Source organism: Bufo gargarizans, chromosome 6 (assembly GCF_014858855.1).
Source record: "Bufo gargarizans isolate SCDJY-AF-19 chromosome 6, ASM1485885v1, whole genome shotgun sequence".
NCBI lineage: Eukaryota > Metazoa > Chordata > Amphibia > Anura > Bufonidae > Bufo > Bufo gargarizans.
The window spans coordinates 225,164,944-225,185,265 of NC_058085.1; the positions used below are offsets into that span (position 1 = coordinate 225,164,944).

At 41.1% G+C, this 20,322-nt stretch overlaps 1 protein-coding gene across 1 annotated transcript in view; it reads left to right on the forward strand.

The window, feature by feature from the left end:
* LOC122942438 (oxysterol binding protein) overlaps positions 1-19,887 on the forward strand; it is a 362,440-nt gene extending 342,553 nt beyond the window's left edge. The window contains exons 10-14 of the mRNA XM_044300057.1: positions 2,261-2,364; positions 7,457-7,552; positions 7,950-8,119; positions 8,208-8,428; positions 18,518-19,887. Of these exons, the coding sequence (XP_044155992.1) occupies positions 2,261-2,364; positions 7,457-7,552; positions 7,950-8,119; positions 8,208-8,428; positions 18,518-18,660 (734 nt within the window). The 3' untranslated portion in view covers positions 18,661-19,887. The remainder of the gene's footprint in view (positions 1-2,260; positions 2,365-7,456; positions 7,553-7,949; positions 8,120-8,207; positions 8,429-18,517) is intronic.
* The last annotated feature ends 435 nt before the right edge of the window (positions 19,888-20,322 follow it).

Genomic DNA, 20,322 nt, shown 5'->3' on the forward strand with positions numbered 1-20,322 from the left:
GAGGGACAGTATCAGAAGCCTTTGCAAAATCCAGAAACGCTACATCCACAGCCGCCCCTCTGTCCAGGTTACTACTCACCTCATAAAAACAAATCAGGTTAGTTTGACAACTTCTGTCCTTGGTTAACCCATGCTGGTTATCACTTATAATATTTATAGTCACATACTCCTGTATATAGTCCCTTAAGATTCCTTCAAACATTTTTCCCACAACAGAAGTTAAACTAACTGGTCTATAATTACCTGTGGAGGAGGTCTTTTTGAATATGGGCACCACGTTTGCCTTGCGCCAATCACTTGGCACTGTACCAGTCCCTAGAGAATCCTTAAAAATTATAAACAGGGGCACAGCAATGACTGAACTGAGCTCTTTAAGCACTCTTGGGTGTAATCCATCCGGACCCGGAGTTTTGTTGACATTTACCCTATTTAACTTCTCTTGGACCATATCTACAGTTAGTACATACCGTGATATACTCAATTGGCTAACAACCCTATTTAGGAACTCTGCCTTTTCCTCATCTTCAGTGATTACCCCCTTGAGCCCTACCTGCTCAGACCTAGTTTTTTTTTAGCATTTATATATTTAAAAAACTTTTGGGGATTTATTTTGCTTTCTTTTGCTACCTGCTGTTCATTTTGTATCTTTGCTAATTTTAACTCCTTTTTGCACATTTTATTAAGCGCTTTGTAATCTTCAAACACTACAGCTGACCCCTCAGATTATAATTTTTTTAATTCCCTCTTTGTCTTTTATTGCTCTTTTTACAGTAGCTGTATGCCATTGGGGGTTTATTTTAAGTCGTTTATACTTGTGCAATTGCTCAATGTGGATTTGAAGCTCTCCTCTGTATTATTATGTGACAGTAGCTGCTCCCCAGTCTATGCCCTGAAATTCTGCCCTCAACCCCGGGAAATTAGCCTTTTTGAAATTCAGTGTCTTTTCTCTGCCCGACAGAGTTTGCTTTTTATAATTTAAGGGGTCACTATTACCACATATGGTTTTTTTTCCAACCTTATAAACTGCTACTATGAAGGTAGCCGGAGATTGGTCTGAAGACTGCATGTGCAATACCATAAGGTGCCTTAACAAGGCAACGTCAGACCAGGGGTGAAGTGGTAATGTACAGTAGTTGGGCCCCTCTAGTCTTCAGCAACACTAACAGGTCAGTGTTACATTCTTTTGGTTGCAAAACCAGTGGTAAGGCCAGTGTGTCCCAGGAGCCATTTTTCACCGGACAACATTAGGCCACATGTCGCTTGTGCTATTGTGACCATTACCATGGCCTGCAGTGCCTCCGGACTTGTTCCATTGAACACATCTGGGGAGTCATTTGTTGTCCATTGCAAAGGTTGCTGCATGTATCAGATCCAAGTGCTTTTAACGAGGCAGAACATTCCTCAGACAGCCATTAATGACCTGATTAATAGCATGCCATGTTGTGTAAATGCGTATATTTCTGTATGTTGTGCTCTTGGTCGATACTGATCAAATTGAGATATTTTGAGTATTTTGTTTGTTTTTTTCTCATTTGTATGTCATTAAAGGGGTTGTCCAAGTTATATTTATTGATGACGTATCAATATCAGATTAGCTGGGGTCCGACACCCGGCACCTCCGCCGATCAGCTGTTTAAAGAGAAGGCGCACGCCATGCCAGCGTGTATAGAAGCGATCCATACCATTGAAATGAATGGGATGGCTTGGGTGTAATTACACCTGCTCACCACTGAAGATGCAACGGCGAGCAGGTAAACAATGAAGAGGCGGCAGCGCTGGCACGGCGCGTGCCTTCTCTTTAAACAGCTGATCGGCGGGGGTGCCGGGTGTCGGACCCCAGCCGATCTGATATTGATCACCTATCCTGAGGATAGGTCATCAATAAATATAACTTGGACAACCCCTTTTAATTTTTGTATCCTGTGCTACTTTCACACTGGCGTTTCTGGGTCCGCTTGTGAGATCCGTTTTCAGGGCCCAAAACGGATCAGTTTAGCCCCAATGCATTCTGAATGGATAAGGATCTGTTCAGAATGCATTAGTTTGCCTCCGTTCAGCCTCCTCTATTCCGCTCTGGAGGCGGACACCAAAACGCTGCTTGCAGCGTTTTGATGTCCACCTGACGATGCAGAGCTAAACGGATCCGTCCTGACTTACAATGTGGTGCAATTGAAAACTTGCATTGTAAACAGTTTTTATTGTTTTTTAAATGTATCCGGATAGCCCCTTTTATGTGGACTTTCTATCCTGATCCTTTTAGGTACCATACACTGTATTTTTCACAACTCTGGGAACCATTATACATGGAAGAAAGTGACCACAACTGTGCACAACATCATTGTGGGAAAATTGTGGATTGATCAGGTAAGAGAAGGGATGATGAAGGCTCTCTTCAACATCCTATTTTATGAGATGGTTACTGTAGGACACTTGGCACAGACCCATTTACAGCAGATGCTTTCTTCAAAGCTTTGCAGGTTGATTACTTTTGCAATGTGTAGTACAGTCCTAATCAAAAGTTTAGGACCACTTGAAAAATGGCAAAAAATCATATTTAGCATGGCTGGATCTTAACAAGGTTCAAGAAGAAATGGAGTGAGACAAAACATTTTTTGAGCATTCAATTTAATGAAAACAACGAATAAACTGAAACGGGCTGTTTTTCAGCTGATCAAAAGTTTAGGACCACACCTCCAAAAAAAACTAACCCCCCCCCCCCCCCCCCCCCAAAAAAAAAAAAACTGAAATCCAACTTCCAAACATGAACTCAGTAATGAGTAGCTCCGCTCCGTTATTGTTTATCATTTCAAAACTTTGTTTCGGCATGCTTGATGCAAGGGATTCCATGAGGTGAGTGGGAACATTTCTCCAAGTGGTGAAGACGGCCGCACGCAGGCTATCTACTGTCTGGAACTGTTGTCCATTCTTGTAAACCTCTCTTGCCATCCATCCCTAAAGGTTCTCAATTGGATTTAGATCAGGGGAACATGCAGGATGGGACAAAAGAGTGATGTTATTCTCCTGGAAGAAGTCCCTTGTCCTGCGGGCATTGTGTACTGTAGCGTTGTCCTGTTGAAAAACCCAGTCGTTACCACACAGACAAGGGCCCTCAGTCATGAGGAATGCTCTCTGCAACATCTGGACATAGCCAGCGGCCGTTTGACGCCCCTGCACTTCCTGAAGCTTCATTGTTCCCTTGAAGGAAAAAGCACCCCAGACCATTAAGGCGCCCCTTCCACTGTGGCGCGTAGAAAACATCTCAGGTGGGATCTGCTTGTCATGCCAGTAACTTGGAAACCATGAGGACCATCAAGGTTAAAAAAAATTCTCATCAGAGAATAAAACTTTCTTCCACCTTTGAATGTCCCACATTTGGTGCTCTCTTGCAAAGTCCAAACTAGCAGTTCTGTGGCGTTCAAGGAGACGAGGTCTTTGAAGACGTTTTTTGTTTTTGAAGCGCTTCAGTCTCAGATGCCGTCTGATGGGGCTGCAGTCAGCACCAGTAAGGGCCTTAATTTGCGTCGAGGATCGTCCATTGTCTTGACGGACAGCCAATTGGATCCTCCGGCTCAGTGCTGATGAAATTTGTTTGGCTCTTCCACTTTTTTGTTCCATAACCCTCAGGATCATTTAAGAAATTCCAAATGACTGTCTTACTGCGTCCCACCTCAGCAGCGATGGCGCGCTGTGAGAGACCCTGCTTATGCAGTTCAACAATCCGACTACGTTCAAAAAGGCAGAGTTTTTTTGCCTTTGCCATCACAACGTATGACTAACTGACTGAATCCACATCTTTGCACAGATTTGGCCTTTTAAAGGCATGTGGTCCTAAAATTTGGATCATCTGAAAAACAGCCTGTTTAAGTTTAATTCTTATTTTCAATTAATTGAATGCTCAAAAAATGTTTTGTCTCACTCTCATTTCTTCTTGTTGCATGTTGAAGCTCTACTTGGAACCTTGTTAAGATATAACAATGTTAAATATGATTTTTTTTGCCTTTTTTCAAGTGGTCTTAAACTTTTGATCAGGACTGTACCATTAGTTGCTGCAGAGCACGGTTAGTTCAATGCTTGCAGATATGTGTTCTCTGTTACCACTTAAAAGGTACCTGTCATTTTGAACATGGTGTCTGGGCTGAAGGCAGCATGTTATAGAAGAGGAGGAGCTGATCAGGTTGATATATAGTTTTATGGGAAAATATTCTGTATAATGTGTAATTTTATTCATTTATACCCGTGCTCATTCTGGGCTTTGAAGTCAATGAGGTGGTCCTATCCTTGATTGACAACCTTTCCTTTATGGCTGTACATACAGAGATAGCTGTCAATCACTGATTGGACCAACTCCCTGATTTCAAAGCCCAGAAATAGCAGGAATGAAAGTGAATTTATATCTATACGCTGAATCTTTTCTCATAAAACTTTATATCAATCTGCTTATCTCCTGATCTATAACATTCTGCCTGAATATTAATTTACATATAGATTTTTGAAAAGTTCAATTTAAAGGGCTTATCCCATGACTAATGTAAAGAATAAATAGAAAAAAAATAAGAAACAGCAGGTGGTGCTATAAAGATATATTTTATTGAAAAACTCAGTGGTAATGCAAAAAATTTTAATTACATGCATTTACAAAAGTATTCAGATCCAGGTGCTAGTGTGAAAACTGTAGAATATTTTTCATGGGACAACCCCTTTAACCACCTCCGGACCGCCTAACGCAGGATGGCGGTCCGGAGGCGACTGTCTTAGGCAGAGTCACGCATCTACGCGTCATATCGCAAGACTTCCTGTGAACGCGCGCACACAGGCGCGTGCGTTCACAGGAACTGCAGGTAAGCGAGTGGATCTACAGCCTGCCAGCGGCGATCGTTCGCTGGCAGGCTGTAGATGAGATTTTTTTTAACCCCTAACAGGTATATTAGACGCTGTTTTGATAACAGCGTCTAATATACCTGCTACCTGGTCCTCTGGTGGTCCCTTTTGCTTGGATCGACCACCAGAGGACACAGGCAGCTCTGTAATAAGTAGCACCACACTACACTACACCCCCCCCCCCCCCGTCACTTATTAACCCCTGATCACCCCATATAGACTCCCTGATCACCCCCTGTCATTGATCACCCTCCTGTAAGGCTCCTTTCAGACGTCCGTATGTGTTTTGTGGATCCATGGATTGGATCTGCAAAACACATACGGACGTCTGAATGAAGCCTTACAGGGAGTTGATGAATGACAGGGGGGTGATCACCCCATATACACACCCTGATCTACCCCCTGTCATTGATCAGCCCCCTGTAAGGCTCCATTCAGATGTCCGTATGTGTTTTGCAGATCCGATCCATGGATCCGCAAAACACATACGGACCTCTGAATGGAGCCTTACAGTGGGTTGATCAATGACAGGGGGTAGATCAGAGAGTGTATATGGGGTGATCACCCCCCTGTAAGGCTCCATTCGGACGTCCATATGTGTTTTGCGGATCCGCAAAACACTGACACCGCGGATCCGCAAAACACATACGGATGTCTGAATAGAGCCTTACAGGGGCTGATCAATGACAGGGTGGTGATCACCCCATATAGACTCACTGATCACCCCCCTGTAAGGCTCCATTTAGACTTTTTTTTTGGCACAAGTTTGCGGAAATGTATTTTTTTGTTTTTTTCTTACAAAGTCTCATATTCCACTAACTTGTGTCCAAAAATAAAATCTCACATGAACTCACCATACCCCTCACGGAATCCAAATGCGTTACATTTTTTTGACATTTATATTCCAGACTTCTTCTCGCGCTTTACGGCCCCTAAAATGCCAGGGCAGTATAAATACCCCACATGTGAACCCATTTCAGAAAGAAGACACCCCAAGGTATTTGCTGAGGGGCATATTGAGTCCATGAAGGATTGAACTTTTTGTCCTAAGTTAGTGGAAAGGGAGACTTTGTGAGAAAAAAAATATCTATATAAATTTCCGCTAACTTGTGCCTCCCAAAAAAAATCTTCTATGAACTCGCCATGCCCCTCATTGAATACCTTGGGGTGTCCGCTTTCCAAAATGGGGTCACATGTGGGGTATTTATACTGCCCTGGCATTTTAGGGGCCCTAAAGCGTGAGAAGAAGTCTAGGATCCAAATGTCTAAAAATGCCCCCCTATAAGGAATTTGGGCCCCTTTGCGCATCTAGGCTGCAAAAAAGTGTCACACATGTGGTATCGCCGTACTCAGGAGAAGTAGGGCAATGTGTTTTGGGGTGTCTTTTTACATATACCCATGCTGGGTGAGAGAAATATCTCTCTAGAATGACAACTTTGTATAAAAAAAATGGGAAAAGTTGACTTTTAGAGAGATATTTCTCTCACCCAGCATGGGTATATGTAAAAATACACCCCAAAACACATTGCCCTACTTCTTCCGAGTACGGCAATACCACGTGTGACACTTTTTTGCAGCCTAGGTGGGTAAAGGGGCCCACATTCCAAAGAGCACCTTTAGGATTACACAGGGCATTTTTAACACATTTGGATTTCAAACTACTCATGCATTAGGGCCCCTAAAATGCCAGGGCAGTATAACTACCCCACAAGTGACCCCATTTTGAAAAGAAGACGCCCCAAGGCATTTTGGGACGGGCATAGTGAGTTCATGGAAGTTTTTATTTTTTGTCACAAGTTAGTGGAATATGAGACTTTGTAAGGGGGAAAAAAAAATCATCATTTTTCGCTAACTTGTGACAAAAAAAAAAATTCTAGGAACTCGCTATGCCCATCAGTGAATACCTTAGGGTGTCTTCTTTCCGAAATGGGGTTATTTGTTGGGTTTTTCTACTGTCTGGGCATTGTAGAACCTTAGGAAACATGACAGATGCTCAGAAAGTCAGAGCTGCTTCAAAAAGCGGAAGTTCACATTTTTGTACCATAGTTTGTAAACACTATAACTTTTACCCAAACCATTTTTTTATTTATTATTTTTTTTACCCAAACTTTTTTTTTTTTTTTTTTTTTTTTTTTATCAAAGACATGTAGAACAATGAATTTAGAGAAAAATTTATATATAGACATCATGAAAGTGAAAAATTTCATTTTCTGGCAAAAATTTCAGTAAATTTTGATTAATAACAAAAAAAGTAAAAATGTCAGCAGCAATGAAATACCACCAAATTAAAGCTCTATTAGTGAGAAGAAAAGGAGGCAAAATTCATTTGGGTGGTAAGTTGCATGACCGAGCAATAAACGGTGAAAGTAGTGTAGTGCATAATTGTAAAGAGTGGTCTGGTCATTAAGGGGGTTTAAGCTAGGGGAGCTGAGATGGTTAATGATAATTGTTGGCAGCAGTGGTCTCCATTCAGTCATCATGCATTTTACATGTGTTTACTCAATACTTTTTAATACATTTGTTTCAATCAACCATTGTGTTCTCTTTAATTTAATACTTTACTCTACTCTTCTTTCAGTCTGGAGAAATAGAAATTTTTAATCACAAGACTGGAGACAAGTGCAAACTTAAATTTGCCCCTTACAGCTACTTCTCACGTGATGTGGCCCGCAAGGTGAGTCTGTATCCCTCTCAAATCCTCCTGATAAATCATATGGTGCCCTTGGCTAAAGACTCATTTAGGGCTCATGCACACAAATCTGTGCCGGCCAAGCAGACCGTGTGCCCTCTATCTGTGGACATGAACCCATTCACTTAGATGGAGTCTGCGATCCGTATGCGATGGTCCAAAAAAGGAGAGAAAACAAAGTAAAGCACCACATAGTACTTTGTGTGTCCGTTCCTTATCACACCTTCCAGATTGCAGACCTGTTCACAATATGATCACCAAATTTGTCAGTTTCATTAACATTATATATTTATTAATAATAATCTAATCATTTCATTTACTGTCACATACATTTGTAATTGTTTGGATCTCAAATGGACATTTTAATTTTTCTGTCTTGTAGGTGACTGGAGAAGTGATGGATTCAAGTGGGCGTGTTTTTTACACATTAATGGGAACATGGGACGAGCGGATGGAGTGTTCGCCAGTGTCTCCTCCTGGTAGTGGCTTTGAGAATGGTGCTGATAAGGCCCCAGAAAACAAAATTCTGCTATGGAGAAGAAACCCCTTGCCGTATGTTTCTGTACAGTATCTCCTATGTGTTGTATCTTCTAGCGGTCATTGTGTTAACTGTGTTTACTATCTTCCGTTTAATATGTAGGAAGAATGCAGAGTACATGTATTACTTCTCTGAACTGGCATTGACCCTGAATGCCCCAGAGGATGGCATTGCTCCTACCGATAGTCGTTTGCGCCCTGATCAGAGGCTGATGGAGAATGGCAATTGGGATGAAGCCAACGTTGAAAAGCAAAGACTTGAAGAAAAGCAAAGGATTGCAAGGCGAAGGAGAGAAGCAGAGCGAGAGAAAGTTGGGGATGATGGTAAGAGGCATTTATGAAAGGAAGGTATTTGGCTATATGGAATTAATTTATTTCAGCAACATAGCAGCCACTCTGTAGTAATTTAAGGTGGAAATAATAAGCTGCTTTATCAATGCCAAAGGAGGAGCCACATCTTGACATCACATACATCAGCTTTCCATTGACAACACATAATGTTAATTCCAGTGGTACAATGCTAGTACTCTTTCATGAGGGTGCAACACTGCTTCTAGCTAATGGTACATCCTTAGTAGAACAATTGAGTTTGGATCAACTCACCAGTAAGTTATAGGGGTTATCTAGGGCTATAATATTGATGCCTCAATAGAATGCCAACATACTATTGATTACCTCTTTACTGCACAAGAATGTTCCAATGAGCTTGATATTATGTCTCCAAGTACAGTTAACTAATCAATTACTACTTATGGTCACAATACTGCTGTTCATACACTGACATGGTCCGGCAATTAAATTACATAGTTAAAGCAACAGGTTTTGGGTAGTTACGTGGAAGGCCAAAATTAGGTGAAAGCCTGCATCATAAAGTTATTTCACTGTCTTTCAGATCTGGGTCAGGGGTTTGCTCGGTGGAATTGGCTTCATTACAGCACTTATCTCTTAAACTCTGTACAGCAATGTTTGTTGTAATGGTAATGGAATTACACATGCAGTGTCTGAATTACATATAATAACGGACATACAGGTATAAGAAGTCAAAGTTTGTGTAATGTAACAAACACTTCCGAATTTAAGCAATAAACTATAACAGTCCCTATATACTGTAGAATAGCTTCTCTGTGCTTCACAAATGGTGTGTTTCTGTATCCTGGAAAAATGCATAACAAGTTGTGGAGTGCATTTTCTCCTGCTACCACTTGTGAAAATGAAAAATTTGGAGCTAAAGCATTTTATTGGAAAAAATAAAATTTTTAATTTTCACAGCCAAATGTTTCTATTTTCTATGAAACGCTTGTTGGGTCAATACAGTCACCACACCCCTCAATTGATGCATGTAGTTTCCAAAATGGGGTCACTGCCGAGGGAGTCCTGTGACCCCCCCCCCCCCTATCGGCTATTAACCCGCCGCATAAAAGGGGTTTGTGTTTTAGGGAGCCCATAGAGTCCCTGCACTGCTGTGGCGGGGACTCCGTCTCAGAAAGCAGGCCGATACCTTGCATGGCATCGATAACTGCTTTCTACGGGAGCTGAGGAGATCCAGCCTCAGGCTGGGTCTCCTAGGCAACCTGTGTGTGTACTACTCACTGTAGTACATGAACAGGCAATGCATTACAATACAAATGTAAAGTAATAAAATTATTAAAGTGGAAAAAGAAAAAAAACTGAAAAAAAAAAACGTGAAAAAGTCATTTTTGTCACCTTACATCACAGAAAGTGCAACACCAAGTGATCAAAAAGGTGTATGCCCCCCAAAATACTATCAATCTAACAGTCACCTCACCCCGCAAAAAATGAGTCCCTGCCTAAGCCAATCGCCCAAAAAATAAAAAAAAACTATGGCTCAGAATATGGAGACACTAAAACAACATATTTTTTGTTTAAAAAATGCTGGTATTGTGTAAAACAATAAAAAATAAAGTAAATAAAAAAAGTATACATATTATGCATCGCCGCGTCCGTAAGAACCTGCTCTATAAAAATAACATGTGACCTAACCCCTCAGGTGAACACCGTAAAAACATTTTTTTTAAAAGCCATTTTTGGTCACCTTACTTTACAAAAAGTGTAATAGCAAGCCATCAAAAAGTCATACACACCCCAAAATAGTGCCAATCAAGCCGTCATCTCATTCTGCAAAAATAATACCCTACCCAAGATAATCGCCTAAAAACTGAAAAAACTATGGCTCTCAGACTATGGAGACACTAAAACATGATTTATTTATTTTTGTTTCAAAAAAGAAATCATTGTGTAAAACTTACATAAATAACTAAAAAACTAGACATATTAGGTATCAGTGTCTGTAATAACCTGCTCTATAAAAATATCACATGACCTAATCCCTCGGGTGAATACCGTAAAAAAAAAGAAAATAAAAACTGTGTTAAAAAAGCCACAAAAAGTGTAATTGGCAAGCTATCAAAAAGTCATATGCACCTTAAAATAGTGGCAATCTCATCCTGAAAAAAATGAGCCCCCTACACAAGACAGTCGCCCCCAAAAAAAATAGATAAAACTATGGCTTTCAGAATGTGGAGACACTAAAGAATTTTTTTTTTTTTTTATGCTTTATGCAAAACTGAAACAAATAACCAAAAAAGTAGTCATATTTAGTATTGTCGCGTCCTTGACAACCTGCTCTATAAAAATACCACATGATCTAATCTATCAGATGAATGTTGTAAATAAAAAATTAAAACTGTGCCAAAACAGCTATGTGTAATATAAAGCAACCAAAAATCATATGTACCCTAAAATAGTACCAACAAAACTGCCACCCTATCCCATAGTTTCCAAAATGGGGTCACTTTGTTTGAGTTTGTACTCTAGGGGTGCATCAAATGGAACATGGTGTAAAAAAAACCAGTCCAGCAAAATCTGCCTTCCAAAAAAAGTATGGCATTCCTTTCCTTCTGCGCCCTGCTGTGTGCCCATACAGCAGTTTACAACCACATATGGGGTGTTTCTGTAAACTACAGAATCGGGGTCATAAATATTGAAATTTGTTTGGCTGTTAGCCCTTGCTTTGTAACTGGAAAAAATGGAAAATCTGCCCAAAAAGTGAAATTTTGAATTTTTATCTCTTTTCCATTAATTCTTGTGGAACACCTAAAGGGTTAACAAAGTTAGTAAACTAAGTTTTGAATACCTTGAGGGGTGTAGTTTTTAAAATTAGGTCATTTTTGGGTGGCTTCTATGTACTGGTCTTGAAAAAGTGGGTTTTAGAAATTTTCAGAAAAATTTCAAGATTTGCTTCTAAACTTCTAAGCCTTGTAACGTCCCCCAAAAAATAAAATGGCATTCCCAAAATGATCCAAACATTAAGTAGACATATAGGGAATGTAAAATAACTATTTTTGTAGGTATTACTATCTATTATAAAAGTAGAGAAATTGAAGTTTGCTAATTTTTTATAAATAAAAATGATTTTTTTTTTTACTCCATTTTACCAGTGTCATTAAGTACAATATGTGACGAAAAAACGGTCTCAGAATGGCCTGGATAAGTAAAAGCGTTTTAAAGTTATTCACACATAAAGAGACCATGGTCAGATTTACAAAAAATGGCCTGGTCCTTAAGGTGAAATATGGCCGTGTCCTTAAGGGGTTAAAGGCTGATATCGCCGTTTGCTCCTTTGCCTCGTTCTCACAACCGAAAACGACCGCTAGAAGTACAATCGGGAAATCCTTGGTGTAGTGTGCGGAATTCCTCCAAAATAACATCAGAGACGTTTTCAAGTAGGATCCAATAATGTGCCTGTTTCCAACAGCTAGGCAAGGTTTATTTATACCAGAAGATGGAAGGTGGTCTTACAATCATGACCAATGGGGAGACAGGTTATGGTATGGAATGATTGGCTGGAAGGCGGTCTTACAATCATGACCAATGGGGAGACAGGTTATGGTATGAAGTGATTGGCTGGCAAAGATGTGAATGATCGTGTGAACTTATGTTTGCACACTTATTCGCGCCCTTTCCGTTGCCGCACTTCTCCTCGTGGATGAAGAAACCTTTGTTCGACGGTCCCCATCCCTCCTGCCTCAGCCGGCGCCATGATACTGGTATCCTGCAGTAATACCAGGCCGGGCACAAATTGGCTACAGGTCGGGACGACCAGACCATCGTGCAAAAGTTTCTGCGCGATACGAACGCGAATGTGAACGAATCTGCGCATCTCCATAGGATAGATGGCGACCATACGGTGAACAATAATTTTTCCACAACAAGGCTATGTGCTCCTTTTGGAGGCAACTTATTTTATGATTGCATTTTACAATTGGCCTTTATTTAAAAATATTGAGACGTTTTGTCACAAAGGGCTAACTATTTTCTAGCTGTGTGACTGGTACTTTCACTTTGTGCCAGTCATCTAATAAACCTTATCTCTAAACTACTGAGAGGTTATAAACTCTTCCTTAAGCCATATTCTAATCGGTAAGATAAGAACTGAGCTATAATGAGTGTTTAGGAGGTCATAGAGCAGAGGAGTCGTCTGCTACCCAGATGACTGAAAATACAGAAAATCCAAAGGGTACTACTAGAGCATCTCACAGAAAATGTACAGAAAAAAGGATGCCATATTTTTTAATAAAGACCAATTTAAAAATATATATTTTTAGCTCAAAATGAATACAGTAATAAAAAAAAAATTGTCCCCAAAGGTGTACATAGCCTTTAACCGCCTAACGCAGGATCGTGATCCGGAGGCGGCTCTCCCAGGCTCAGCGATGCGTCATCTCGCGTGAGCCGAGATTTCCTGTGAACGCGCGCACACAGGATCGGAAGGTAAGAGAGAGTGGATCTCCAGCCTGCCAGCGGCGATCGTTCGCTGGCAGGCTGGAGATACGATTTTTTTAACCCCTAACAGGTATATTAGACGCTGTTTTGATAACAGCGTCTAATATACCTGGTCCTCTGGTGGTCCCTTTTGCTTGGATCGACCACCAGAGGACACAGGCAGCTCAGTAATAAGAAGCACCAAACAACACTACACTACACACCGTCACTTATTAACCCCTGATCGCCCCATATAGACTCCCTGATCACCCCCCTGTCATTGATCACCCCCCTGTAAGGCTCCATTGATAGATGGATCGGATCCGCAAAACACAAACGGACGTCTGAATGGAGCCTTACAGGGGGGTGATCAATGACAGGTGGGTGATCACCCATATAGATTCCCTGATCACCCCCTTGTCATTGATCACCCCCCCGTAAGGCTCCATTCAGACGTCCGTATGTTTTTTACGGATACATGGATACATGGATCGGATCCGCAAAACGCATACGGACGTCTGAATGGAGCCTTACAGGGGGGGGGGTGATCACCCCATACAGACTCCCTGATCACCCCCCTGTCATTGATCACCCCCTGTAAGGCTCCATTTAGACATTTTTTTGGCACAAGTTAGCGGAAATAGATTTTCTATTTTTATTTTATTTTTCTTACAAAGTCTCACAATAAAATCTCACATGAACTCACCATACCCCTCACGGAATCCAAATGCGTAAAATGTTTTAGACATTTATATTCCAGACTTCTTCTCACGCTTTAGGGCCCCTAAAATGTCAGAGCAGTATAAATACCCCACATGTGATCCCATTTCGGAAAGAAGACACCCCAAGGTATTCCGTGAGAGGCATATTGAGTCCATGAAAGATTAAAATTTTTGTCCCAAGTTAGCGGAAAGGGAGACTTTGTGAGAAAAAATAAAATAAAATCAGGGGCCCGAAAGCGTGAGAAGTCTGGGATCCAAATGTCAAAAAATGCCCTCCTAAAAGGAATTTGGGCCGCTTTGCGCATATAGGCTGCAAAACAGTGTCACACATGTGGTATCGGCGTATTCAGGAGAAGTTGGGGAATGTGTTTTGGGGTGTCATTTTACATATACCCATGCTGGGTGAGATAAATATCTTGGTCAAATGCCAACTTTGTATAAAAAAAATGGGAAAAGTTGTCTTTTGCCAAGATATTTCTCTCACCCAGCATGGGTATATGTAAAATGACACCCCAAAACACATTGCCCAACTTCTCCTCAGTACGGCGATACCACATGTGTGACACTTTTGCCGCCTAGGTGGGCAAAGGGGCCCACATTCCAAAGAGCACCTTTAGGATTTCACAGGTCATTTTTTACACATTTTGATTTCAAACTACTTACCACACATTAGTGCCCCTAGAATGCGGGGGCAGTATAACTACCCCACAAGTGACTCCATTTTGGAAAGAAGACACCCCAAGGTATTCCGTGAGGGGCATGGCGAGTTCCTAGAATTTTTTATTTTTTGTCACAAGTTAGCGGAAAATTATGATTTTTTTTTTTCTTACAAAGTCTCATATTCCACTAACTTGTGACAAAAAATAAAAAATTCTAGGAACTCGCCATGCCCCTCACGGAATACCTTGGGGTGTCTTCTGTCCAAAATGGGGTCACTTGTGGGGTAGTTATACTGCCCTGGCAATTTAGGGGCCCTAATGTGTGCGAAGTAGTTTGAAATCAAAATCTGTAAAACAAATTGCTGGTGAAATCCTAAAGGTGCTTTTTGGCATGTGGGCCCCTTAGCCCACCTAGGCTGCAAAAAAGTGTCACACATCTGGTATCGCCGTACACAGGAGAAGTTGGGCAATGTGTTTTGGGGTGTCATTTTACATATACCCATGCTGGGTGAGATAAATATCTTGGTCAAATGCCAACTTTTGTATGAAAAATAAAAAGGGAAAAGTTGTCTTTTGCCGAAATATTTCTCACCCAGCATGGGTATATGTAAGGCTCCTTTCACTCCTGCGTTCAGGTGTCCGCTCGTGAGCTCTGTTTGAAGGGGCTCACAAGCGGCCCTGAACGCAGCCGTCTGGCCCTAATGCATTCTCAGTGGAGGCGGATCCACTGAGAATGCATCCGCCTGCCAGCGCTCAGCCTCCGCTCCGCTCAGTGAGCGGACACCTGAACGCTGCAAGCAGCGTTCGGGTGTCCGCCTGGCCGTGTGGAGGCGAGCAGGTCCGTTCCGATTTACAATGTAAGTCAATGGGGACGGATCCGCTTGAAGATGACACCATATGGCTCAATCTTCAAGCGGATCCGTCCCCCATTGACTTTCAATGTAAAGTCTGAACGGATCCACTCAGGCTACTTTCACACTTAGAAAATTTTTCTAAGTTATAATGCAGACGGATCCGTTCTGAACGGAGCCACCGTCTGCATTAATATGAGCGGATCCGTTCAGAACGGATCCGATCGAACGCTAGTGTGAAAGTTACCTAAAAAGACACCCCAAAACACATTGCCCTACTTCTTCTGAGTACGGCGATACCAGATGCGTGACACTTTTTTGCAGCCTAGGTGGGCAAAGTGGCCCACATTCCAAAGAGCACCTTTTGGATTTCACAGGCCATTTTTTACAGATTTTGATTTCAAACTACTTCCCAAACATTTGGGCCCCTAAAATGCCAGTGCAGTATAACTACCCCACAAGTGACCCCATTTTGGAAAGAAGACACCCCAAAGTATTTCAAGATGGGCATAGTGAGTTCATGGAAACTTTTATTTTTTGTCACAAGTTAGTGGAATATGAAACTTTGTAAGGAAAAAAAAATCATCATTTTCCGCTAACTCGTGACAAAAAATAAAAAGTTCTATGAACTCGCTATGCCCATCAGCGAATACCTTAGGGTGTCTACTTTCCGAAATGGGGTCATTTGTCGGGGTTTTCTACTGTCTGGGCATTGTAGAACCTCAGGAAACATGACAGGTGCTCAGAAAGTCAGAGCTACTTCAAAAAGTGGAAATTCACATTTTTGTACCATAGTTTGTAAACGCTATATCTTTTACCCAAACATATATTTTTTTTTTTTTATCAAAGACATGTAGAACAATAAATTTAGCGAAAAATGTATATATGGATGTCGTGGTTTTTTCTTTGCAAAATTTTACAACTGAAAGTGAAAAATGTCAATTTTTTTTGCAAAAAAATCGGTAAATTTCGATTAATAACAAAAAAGTAAAAATGTCAGCAGCAATGAAATAACACCAAATGAAAGCTCTATTAGTGAGAAGAAAAGGAGGTAAAATTCATTTGGGTGGTAAGTTGCATGACCGAGCAATAAACGGTGAAAGTAGTGTACTGCAGAAGTGTAAAAAGTGGCCTGGTCATTAAGGGTGTTTCAGCTAGGGGGGTTGAAGTGGTTAAGGTGAAAAATGACTGGGACGTGAAGGGGTTAAATGTGGCTTGACCCGGGAAGAATTGACGGCACAGTATGTTTTCAAACACGCTGTTTAACACAGTCAACCATGCTGTCACGGTAAGTGGGGATAAGAGGAACACCAAATAAACAAACGGCAACATGAAAACAGACTAGGCCTCAAAGCTAAAGAAGAGGGAATAGTAACCTCCTAACAATCCCTGAGCGTCTCCCTGACTGCTGACAGTATGAGCAAGTCCTGATGGTGATTGAACTCATACGCTGGAACCTATGCCCTGCTGATACTGTTGCAAACCCTAACTTAGGGAGCGGGAAATTAGACAGCCGGTACCTTCCACTGTGAAGGGACCAGCGTCTCCCTGAGACCTAGAAACAACACACACCAAGAAGAAACAGGAGAACTTAGCTTGAGACGAAGGAAAGCAGATGATCCACAAACAATCAGCATAGAACTCCAGAAGGAAAATATCAACCACAAAGTCAGCAGTAAGACGGACTTAAATAGAGCCTCTTCACAGATAACTAGCAGAACCTGTGGAGAGGTGGGACCTGTCTATCCGATCTCAGATCTCACAGGAGAGGCAGTGACACATGCATTTACCCATAGCTTGTTTACTATTGCATTCAAGAGCTTAAAAGAGGGGGAGAAAGGAGAGAGAACAACAGATCGTGAAAAATGAACAAAAAGAATAAACCTTTTTATAAAAATCTGACTCGCTCGTCCTCATACAGCTGCATTGTTTCTGGGCAGCAGATCGCTGTTTAGACATCATGATCTGATCTGCTGCCTGGAAATAATAATTTAGGTTCCTGCACAAACAACAGTTTCGCCCGATGAACGAGCGTCTCACTCATTCATTGGGTGATCTCTGCTGCACCTTTTCACGGGCTGATTGTTGGGAACGAACGTTCGCAGGAACGTTCATTCCGATTATGTGCACATCTAAATCCACCTTTAATTAAAGCTTTGGCTTCATTCCTGGTTGTTTACTGTTGTGTAATTCCATTACCAGAGTGAGTAATTCCATTACCATGGTTTTTAACAACAGTTAATTGTCCGACACTTTAAACGGTTTGTCTCACTTCAGCAAGTGGCATTTATCATTTAGAAGAAGTTAATACAAGGCACTTAGTAATATATTGTGATTTTCTATATTGCCTCTTTTGCTGGCTTGATTAATCTTATTATACTTTTCTTGTTAAATGACCCAAGCTAGCAAAGGAGGCAATATGGACCATCGCAATACATTAGTGTCTTGTATTAACTTTGTATACATAACTGCCATTTGCTGAAATGAGACAACCCTTGTAACATTTTTGTATAACTGAACCCCTTAACAAATCATTACAAAATACTAAGTAAAATCATTTTGCCTGTACAAAGTGCTGACTGAAAAATAAAATTTTATGGTAACTGACTTACAAGAAACTATAGCCATCTTAAAAGCAACCAACAATACATTTATAAATATTTGCTAATTCCAACATTTTCAAAAACTGCACACTTTGTATCCTACCCTAAGTTACTTTAATGTGTAAACATGTTTTTCTATTTTTTTTTTTTTAATTCAACCATCATGGCTCTGTTCTCACAGATTTGCCTGCTTGTTACCTCATCCTATATCTTCATATCATTCTTCCGCTATAATGCCCCCACCTGCTTTTGTGTACATTTGATGAAAGATGGTGGCGTTCTTGTGATTTTACCTGCAAGACTGCTTCCTCAGCTGTCCACACATCTGTGCAGGCATTGAATTCTTGCAGAGATGCAGGATATTCTGTTACTTGTATCTGCTAAAGCACTGGATAAGTTCAGCCTCCGCATAGAAATGGGGACAACCAAGAAAGCAGTCTTGTGGGTAAATCACAAGACTTCTTCCATGTTTATCATATGTACATGAAAAACACTGTGTCCATTGTTTACACTGTGTACACATGGGCACCCCGGACTTTGATTTGCACCGAGGGTGGATGATATAAATGTTCTTTTAATTTAATAGTGCAAAATCAGTTTGCCCTGTTTCTCTGTAAAGTGGCCAACCCCTTCAAACATTGTGACCCTCATGAACATGATTCATTTTGTCGTTCCATCCATTAATGCCATTGATTCACCTCCAATAATATAAATGAGAGGTTGACACTTCTCTGCCCTTGTTCATTATAGCATTATATATGTACAATAAAGTATAACTGAAAACCTCTCTTCACAGATTCCCCAGTGGATTCATACAAACCTTTGTGGTTTGACCGCAAAATGGATCCCATAAGCAAAGAAATTACATACATTTACCGTGGCACTTACTGGGATACTAAGGAGAAGCAAGATTGGAGCGCCTGCGCAGATATCTTCTGAGGGACAAGGGGATGTTTGCAGTATCTTGATCCCCTCCCATTTTCTTCCACCCCATACTCCTTGTCCTTGTTTTTATCTTCGGCGATGCCTTACTGACCCTAGTACTGGCCCCTCTGAATAGGGCAATGCTCTGCAGATCATCTCAGTGAATTAAGGTGGTACTTTCTTATAATCTCCTCCCCTTTTCCTCTAATCATCAGCAATTCAGATATGGATTTCAAACTTTTAAAGTAGTGCTTATACCACTGGTGATAAAGCACTTAAAGGGCATATGTCTTCAGATTTGTACCTATGAAACTGTCTGTTTCTGTTGCATGTGCGCTTGGCCCAATGTTCATATGTGCCTGCATTGCTTAAAAGATGTTTAAATATATGTAAATAAGCCTCTATGGGCATCAGAGGTGTTGCCATTACACATAGAGGCGCTGCTCTCTCTGCAATTGCTGCTCTCTCTCCACTTTAAATTGAAAGGGCCAGGCAGTGAAAACGTCATCACGCCTGGCCCTGTCAAAGTGGAGAGAGAACAGCAGAGTCTCTGGGTGTAACAGCAATGTTCCTGCTGTGCCTAGGGTCTAATTTGCATATAGAAAAACTTCTTAGCAATGTGGACAGATATGAACATGGGACCAACACAGATGTCCTTAGTTGCCAAGCGCACAAGAAAAAGGTAAGCCAGTTTCAGAGGTAAAAACCTGCTGACAGATGCAGCCTTTAAGCATTACAGGCATGACATAACCATGACAAAATATAGTGGCCATCAATAAGCCAATCAGGTGACATTGCTATTGCGCAGACTTATTTTGTTTTTTACTAGTTTTGTTCTTGGGAGTTTCTCTGTCTGGTCTGCAGAACATTGCTTTGATAAAAAAAATACTTTTCTCCAGATCTCTGAACCATCTCACAGCCCCCACCTTAAGCACTAGGGTGGGTGGGGGTAGTTGTCTGCCTTATGTCTGAGAGAATCTCTGATTTTTGGATATGTTGGTTTTTTTTTGTCTTTTTTGTTGTTGAGGAGATGAAGATATGGGAGGAAGTGTACAATTTCTTAAACCTCTGGTATTGATTTTGGGTTTACAATTGAGGGTTTGCTCTGTTCTGCCCTATATATAATATGTATGTATATTTTTCATTTTTCTCCCATCACTACCTCTCGCTGTGTGTCTCACCTTTTTCTCTTTCTCTGATTCTGTGCAAATACTAATTTAAATAAAGATCAGATTAGACTTCTCAAGTTCTCCTCGTGGGATTTAAGTTTTCTGGAATATTGCACTATTTTAGATTTGTTTGTACATTGCATTGAACCCAACCCTCACAATACACGTAATACAGTGCATTAGCCACAACTCAGGTAGTGTAATACAGTGGTAGCAGTTAGGTCCTCAGCAAGAGTGGAGCTGAGGGCTGCCGACTTTGTAGTGACTCATTATGTTTCTTCTGTTGATTGCATTGATCAGGAGATTTCACCTAGGAAGAGGAGTACCTCATACACAAATGCAGTGTTGTTGAACCCTGCTCAAAGTTGGGCTGGTTGACTGCTTCTCCTAAAGGGACAATATTTGCAAAGTTAAGCTGGATTTATACAGGCCAACCAAGTGGACGATTGTTGGGAAGGAAGCATTCCTTCCCAAGAGTTGGCTGTTCGTTAAGTGGAGGAGACCGCTG